We start from the raw sequence: 8,035 nt of genomic DNA, 5'->3' as shown, positions 1-8,035 counted from the left end.
TAGTATTCTATAATTAAAATCTTGGGCACGCAAACATTTTGGTCGCAGACCTTGGACATTCCAACAGGACTCAGCACCATTGCACTCAGCAGGCGTCACCCACGAATGGTTACAAAATGAGGTTCCTCGCTTCATTTCCAGCGCGCAATGGCCACCAAAATCTCCGGATACGAATCCGTTGGACTATTGTGTCTGGAGTATTTTGGAAAGCAAGGTTGGCACTCAAAAATATGAAAGTTTCGATCACCTCAGGCAAGCGCTTCGCCGGAAATGGGCCAAAATAACGCAGAGCAACATTCGGGCAGCGTGTGACGGTTTCATTGGCCGTTTGAAGGCCATAATTCGTGCCAAAGGTGACCAATTCGAAGAAATCTAAATTTATTCTAAAAATTTATGCTATTTCTTGCTTTCATTCAATAAAATTAAAAAAAAAAATAAAAATTATGGCGTTTGCCTTTGTTGCAGTTTTTTTTTTATCTCACCCTGTATGTCTTTGACACAATTCAGAAATTGGAACCTGTTGCCTATGCATTGAAATTTGACACGGTAAGTTATAGAAAATGCAGATATGGATATGCTTGTTTGAAATGAGTTTACCTTCTCATGGTTCTAAAACATGCATGCTGCTATGGCAACTTCACTTTTTGGTCTGTTCCAGAACTGCAAGAGTTTCTAACCGAAATTCTCTTTGATTACCGTAAAATTGTTTCTTTTTTAATTTTCATTTTCTAAATATTTTATTCATCTGTTCACAACATTGAATTAATATTTTACAGATTAAGCTTCTTCATCATCTTGCAAGATGACCTTAAAACTGAAGGGTTGGAAAATGACACCAGCGCCTTCATAGAATTTGCTCATGAATTCGACCCTGTAATAGGAAAATAAAAAAATAAAATAGAGATAAATATACTTCGTAATTTAAATGTTTATTATCGACTTACCAATGTAGACGCAGGGTGTGCAAGAAAGCAGATAAACCTTCCATCATAACCATAATGGCTATGGTAAAGAATACCCAAACGGCAAAAATTAAAAACACCGCAACGGAGGCGGCATAGCCCTTCATTTGCAGGGCCAATGACAGCACCATAGTCCAAAGTACTTCAGACAATTCTATGGAATGGGAATGAACAGAGAATAGGAAATAATTTAACGGAATTTGTTTGATTTGTTCTACAACTTACGAGCATGAGCCAGTGACAAGGCCCACAAACGCAAATAGGATGCTGTATGGGAAATGGTACTTAAAACATATTCAATCGTATGAATGGCTTGATGAATCCAAATTTCACTCATTGGTTCTTCATCGTGTCCACCATGACCGGCATTGGGATCACGATTGCTGACTTCTGTAACCTCAACTACGACAGCGGTATCTCCTTCGATCATTTCCAAAGTATCGGTAGATTTGTAATCATCGGGATGCTAAAAACATTGGAAGCGGAAAAGGAAAATGGTATTTCGCGTCGGACTGAATTTATATTTCTTATGTATGCTCCCAACTTACCTGAGGTTTATGCTTGCGATTAAACTTAATATACAACGGCTTGCCAATCAACATCCATGGAATACAGATGACTGCGACAATTACAAATATCATTTCCAGTTTAGTTTGCCCATCGAACATGTTCTCATCACAGCCCGGAGAAACCGCCGATGATTTGAACAGCACCATGTTGATGAACATAATCAACACCGAGGGAGCACAGCCGGGCGTATCAGCTAATATATCCGATTTTGGAGAATATTTAATCCATTTGTAGAACATCATGAAGACCATATAGCCGAACAGCAGTAGCAAGAAGATCATCTGAGGCAAGAATTCCAAAAGGATGCTGGCATAACGTTTGAAATACACAAAATTCACCACAGACATGCAGACACCGAACACCATGTGCAGGACACCGAATATAATGGACAACTTCATTTTGTAGGTATTCAGGAAGATAATCTTGTTGTCGGCAAATTGCCAAATGGGATCCATGCCCATGACATAGACACCATCGGTGGCATAGGTGGGATCCAGAGTAAGGCCAGCGGCGTTGGTTAAAACGGTGGTACGATTATAACGGATCTTCCATGTCGTTCCGAAGACATTAATGGACTTGGAGAACATATCGTTGTAATGGAACCCGGTATAGACGGCAAACAGACCCATGAGCATGATAATATAGCGACCGGCAAAGAAAATGTTCCAAATTTCACCACCCCGTTTGCGACCCAATCTCTTTTCATCCACAACCATCCAAAAACCGAACAGGAAGAGAATAAAACCGTGACCCATATCACCAAACATCACAGCGAACAAAAAGGGAAAGGTAATACAGGTATAGAGACCGGGATTGGCTTCTCGATAGGTGGCAACACCGTAGGCATCAATCAGATTCTGGAAACCGCGAGTAAATTTATTCGTACGATAATAGGTGGGTGGGGTATCATTTGTCTCCACAACATTCAAAAATGAGGGTACATGGCTGCCGGCAGCCTTGGAACCTTCGGCCAGGGCAAATTGCACGGCTGGCAAATCGCGGTTGGGCACCCAACATTCACCAATCAGACACTTGCTGGTCACATCCTGATTCAGTAGATTCATGACATGATAGACGGCCTTCATTTTCTTGACCATTGCCGCCCATTTGGATATTTGATTGCAGACAGCCGTCAGGACACATTTACGTTGATCTTCCGTCTGCTGCAAAACCACCTTCAAATCATCCAGACGTGTTCTCAATCCCTTGATCATGTCATTTCTTTCGGAATGTTCCTCGGGACAGGGATACATGGAGGCATGGAAACCAGTACAGATTTTCTTCACTCTCGTCCTCAGCTGTTCACCTTGGAAGAAGACGACGAACACGGTTTTGTACATGATATTACCGGTTTTGGGATCTCGCAGGCTCTCTTCCAATTGGGATCGCTTGACAAAGACATTGCCGCGGGCCACACGCCACAACATGCGTTCAAAGGCAAATTCTCGGTCTCGGCCAACGACACCGGCCACAAAACCCAAATGACCACCACCACCGTGATGATGATCTTCGGCGTTTTTACTCAGCTCCATGTTTACAACTTGCTGTTCCTCAAAGAAACCTTGGGTCTTCTCGAGCACCCTTAACATTTCGGTGAGTTCCAAGTAGTTGGATTTCAAGTTGACATCGTTTTGGGCCAATTCGATAATTTCCTTTTCGGTCTTCTCCAACTGGGCCTCCAGATCGATCATTTCTCGGGGCTTGGGAGCCGGTGGTATGGTCTCAGGCTCCAAGTCAGGTATGTTAATGTCGTCTTTTCTAATTTCATTTTCAATGAAACGGAGTTTTCTCTCCATTTCATCGCAACGCCTAACTTCGGCCACGAATTTTCGTTGATAGGAGGTAAGGCCTTCGTTCATCTGGAAACATAAGAGAGGCTCAAATTATAAAAGCTCTAAATTTCCACTCAAAAATCCTTTTCCACTTACATCGCGAAACTGTACACATCCTTCCTCGCCGAATTGTGCAATTGTCTCATATGCCGCTTCCGGTTGTAGGAAAATCTGGCACAAGGACATTTTCTCACTGCGAAACATGTCCCCCATATTGCGGCCGTTTTATTTGTCTAATTAAAAAAATAAAAAAAAAAAACATTAAAAGTTCAATAATTTTCAGGATCCTCTTTCTCAGTAATACTTACACCCCGTTTTGAAAAAAAATTATTAGCCTTCTCTTTTTTTTTGAATAAAACCAAATATCACCCTTTCTGTTGAGCTGCTGAAAGCCAACTGATTTCTGGTAATGAAAATAATTATCCATCAAATAATGGTCCGCTTGTCAAGTGGTCGCCACAAAGATAATATGAAATTTTATCAAAAATTATGTGTGTGCGTGTGTTTTTTTTCTAGCCTGGCCAAATTACTAATGATGTACATACCGGTGGAGACATATAAGTCAGATAGCGAAGGAAATCCATAGCCTAGCACAAAACGCATTTCAAAGAATACAAAATTGATTGAACTTGAACATATGTTTGTAAGTGAGCGAGTACATACATATCTTTCTTGTCCTTATCTTTAGATATTCAATGCACCCTACCCCTGACAAATGCATTGTAAAGTTTCCGATCAATAAAATGATGTAGTTAGGCATAAAATCCTAAAATTTAAAATCCAAACGATTCTAAAAATCTTTAATTCACTCTAGTTTTTTCCACTACTTTTTTAGAAAACTTGAAACTACAGGCAGTTTAGAGTACCGTTGAGGGTAGTTCGGAGTTAGATTGTAACTCAAAAGTGCAACTGTGAGAGTTGTAATCCTCCTCATCTTCGCATAACAAATAATACTCAGTGTTATGCGATCTTGGTGGCCCTCCGCTCCGGTTTGGTGAATCTCTCCAATTCTCTGAGCCAAATAGCATTTCAAACATCGGAAATAGAACCAAAATATTCCGAAATCTTATTTATTTATTAGATTTATTATTAAAATTAGATTTTTTATTTTTTTAAAAAAAATCCAGACCACTTTCTTGACAATTGAGACAATGCGGTCCAAAACCTACAGTGTTTCTGATATTAATGATGAAAATACAGGGTGTGATTAAAAAACTGCAACAAAGTCAAACGCCATATTTTTTACATTTTTTTAAGTTTTATTTAATAATTTATTTAAATTTTTTTATTTTTTTTTAATTTTATTTATTTTTTAAATTTTATTTAAAAATTTCGAAAATACCAAAAAATTTTAGAATAAGTTTAGATTTGTTCGAATTGGCCACATTTGGCCTGTGGCGAATTATGGCCTTCAAACGGTGAATGAAACCCTAACATGTTGCCCGAATGTTGCTCTGCGGTATTTTGGCCCATTCCCGTCGAAGCGCTTGCTTGAGGTGATCGACACTTTGGTATTTTTTAGTGCCAACCTTGCTTTCCAAAATACTCCAGACACAATACTCCAACTTATTGGTATCCGGAGATTTTGGTGGCCATTGTGTGCCGGAAATGAAGCGAGGAATCTCATTTTGTAAGCATTTTTGGGTGACGCGTGCTGAGTGCGATGGTGTTGAGTCCTGTTGGAATGTCCAAGGTCTGCAGCCGAAATGTTTGCGTTCCCACGGATTTAATACACCCTCCAGAATATTTTCACGATAATTTTCGGCATTTATTCTGATGCCGCGGTCGATTAATACGATCAGAGAGCGACCATCGGCTGTTATGTCGGCCCACACAATCACCATGGCCGGCGCTTGAGTTCTGGTGGCCAACCGAAGGTGCACATTTTCAGCTGACCTCTTTGGCAAGTAAACACGATCATTTTGTTTGTTTACAAACTGCTGGACAACAAATGTTTTATCATCGGAGAAAACCGAATTCAGCAGTTCACCACTTTCGGCCAAGCGAAGCAACTCTTTAGCTCTCTTGAGTCCATTTTCTTTCTGTTGCGGTGCAAGTTCTTGCACTTTTTGGACTTTCAATGGCTTTACTTTTTTTTATTTTTCAATATTTGCCGAATGGAATATTACTACGATATGTTCAGCTCACGAGCCATTTTTACGACCACTGCGACGCGGGTTTCGATCAAGTCGCTTCTTTACTTTTCGAACCATTTCTACTGGTGTTGCTGTTTTCTTCCGTCCACTTCCTTGACGTCGGGCTACGCTACCAGTATCACGGTACCGAGCGATGGTACGAGACACAAAAGATTTATTAACATTTAAATGCAGGACTGCTCTAACGATAGCCACTTGTGGTTTTCCAGCCAAATATAAAGAAATCACACTATCACGCTTGAATTCCATCATGAATAACATTTTTTCTGGAAAATTCTCACCAAAATGTTTTTTGTACGCTTGTAAATAATACAATGAGCTGTCACTGGAATAATTTTAACAGCTGTCGGACTAGTGGCTTAGAAGTGACAGCAGTCTAAAGTTGGTTGCAGTTTTTTTCATTTCGACCTGTATGTACAAGAATTTTATTCTGGCCTAATCTATCGGCTGGCTTTTTTAGGAAAACCCCAGTCCATGTCTCATGCCAAAGAACACTATCTGAAGTCGCCAGCTTTGTTCCAATTCAGTTCATAAGCCATATAAATGAATAAAAACAATGTTGCAGAGTTATTGAGTAGAATCTTTGTCTGGCATAAGTCATTGGCTGGATTTTTCGTTAAAGGACACTAAGTCCACATAAAACTAATTTGTTCCTTAACGAAGAAACCAGCCAATGACTTAAAGGTGCAAATACATACTTAGAAGGGTGTTCTCACTGGCTAAACGCTTTTTTTACTGGCTTTTTCGATTTTTATTACGAAGAAGCCAACCGATGACTTAAGCTATTTAAAAATGGTAAAAAAGCAGTAAGTTCGGCCGGGCCGAACATTCTATACAATCCACCATTTGGACAGAATTTGGAAATTTTCAAAAAAAAAAATCCGTTTAAATTGTTTTTAAATCTTACCGAATATAGCCGTTGTATTGGGGTCTATACGAAGATGTGGGCCTGCATAGGCAACTTTTGTCATACGCCATTACAATAATTAAATCTTCAATTACGAAATTTCAAACAATTTCGCTGAATATTTTACCTAAAATCGTCAAAATACCTAATATAGGCAGGTACTTATGTATGGAGGCTATACGAAGACGTGGGCCTGCATACGCACTTCTCTGTCACAGGCTGTAGTAACTTCAAATACGAAATTTGAAACAACTCCGGTGAATATTGTACCTAAAATCGTCAAAATACCGAATATAGGTAGGTACTGATATATGGGGCCTATACGAAGACCTGGACCTGCATAGACAATTTTCTGTCATAGACTGTAGTTTTCATTACGAACTCTTAATACGAAATTTGAAACCACTCTGGTGAATAATGTCCCTGAAATCGCCAACATATTGAATATCGGGGGGTGTCGTTGTATGTGGGTTATACGATATCGTGAACATAGATATTTCTCTTCCAGGTGGTAAAGTGAAAATAACTTCTAGTATGGATTTTTAGACAATTCCCATTGAAAACTGTAGCTAAAATCATCAAGATACCGAACATAGGGAGGTACCGTTAAATTGGGGGTATACGATTTCGTGGACCTACGTAGACAATTCTTTTCCAGGGGATAAAATACTCTGAAGGAACTCCTTTTGTGGATTTTCAGACAATTTCATTGAAAAATTTGACTAAAATCATCAAAATATCGAATTACGGGGGTACTGTTATATGGGGGCTATACGACATGCCAGCAGACAAAAGACTTATCTGTGCCAATTTTTAGCTTCCTATCTTTATTCGTTTTGACTACAAAGTGATTACAACAGAGGGACGGACGAGCAGGGCTAAATCTTTTATGTCTAAAATTATTATTTCGATGAGTTACAAACGGATGGACGAACTTAATATACCCTCCATACTATGTATGGTGAAGGGTATACATTTTTTTTTATGTTTTCCCACCTTCTACGTAAAAGAACAAAGAAGTTTTAGTTCGACAGAGCTTAGCTTCGGCCCATAATTTATACAATTTCATCCTATCTGCACCTTAACACTGCAACATTTAGTAAACTCCTGCATAGTAGTCATAAGTACAGGGAGGAAAACATACAACTACTTCTCGAAATATCCACAAATTAGACGTGCAAAATTTTGCTGGACATTTTCGCTGCACAATATCCAGCGAACTCTCAGAACACAACTGTCCCATAATCTCTCATATTTCAGATTTTACTTTTTACCTACAGTGGTGGCCATATCATATGCAACTAAGATTCATCTACGTTAAAAGGCTATATAAATTTGTAAATTTCACAACGAAGTATATAAAGATGGTTTAATTATAGTCAATACTTTCATACGATTTCAAATTATTATCAAAATGTGCAGCTTTTGTTTATATCTCTATGTTCACAGGTATTTTGTTGACAAATATGAAATTTGGTGTGGTCAAAACATATGCAACTTTATATATTTGGTTTAAATAACGGCATTTTTACAATTTCGTTTGTTCTATTGTTCTTCTTATTATTATCTAGAGACACTGCGTAAAGAGATTTAAAGCTACCTTCACAT

The 8,035-nt window shown here is 38.9% G+C and overlaps 1 protein-coding gene across 1 annotated transcript; it reads right to left on the bottom strand.

The window, feature by feature from the left end:
* Positions 1-729: 729 nt before the first annotated feature.
* Positions 730-3,817, bottom strand: LOC101900321 (V-type proton ATPase 116 kDa subunit a1). Its single transcript, XM_005182494.4, has 6 exons — positions 3,673-3,817; positions 3,461-3,597; positions 1,511-3,391; positions 1,188-1,428; positions 945-1,116; positions 730-871 (listed from the first exon to the last, which is right to left on the bottom strand). Exons 2-6 carry the CDS (start codon positions 3,575-3,577, stop codon positions 778-780), a joined length of 2,505 nt encoding a protein of 834 aa, XP_005182551.1. The 5' UTR covers positions 3,578-3,597; positions 3,673-3,817; the 3' UTR covers positions 730-777.
* Between the last annotated feature and the right edge of the window lie 4,218 nt (positions 3,818-8,035).

This window comes from Musca domestica, unplaced genomic scaffold, assembly GCF_030504385.1.
Source record: "Musca domestica strain aabys unplaced genomic scaffold, Musca_domestica.polishedcontigs.V.1.1 4, whole genome shotgun sequence".
NCBI lineage: Eukaryota > Metazoa > Arthropoda > Insecta > Diptera > Muscidae > Musca > Musca domestica.
The sequence above is the reverse complement of the archived record's forward strand: the minus strand, read 5'-3'. Positions and strand labels throughout refer to the sequence as shown.

Coding starts and splice junctions, on each gene's coding strand:
- LOC101900321 (XM_005182494.4), bottom strand. CDS start 3,577: ATGGGGGACATGTTTCGCAGTGAGAAAATGTCCTTGTGCCAGATTTTC. Junction 1,117..1,187: donor CTTGTCACTGGCTCATGCTC/GTAAGTTGTAGA, acceptor CCCATTCCATAG/AATTGTCTGAAGTACTTTGG. Junction 872..944: donor CACACCCTGCGTCTACATTG/GTAAGTCGATAA, acceptor TTCCTATTACAG/GGTCGAATTCATGAGCAAAT.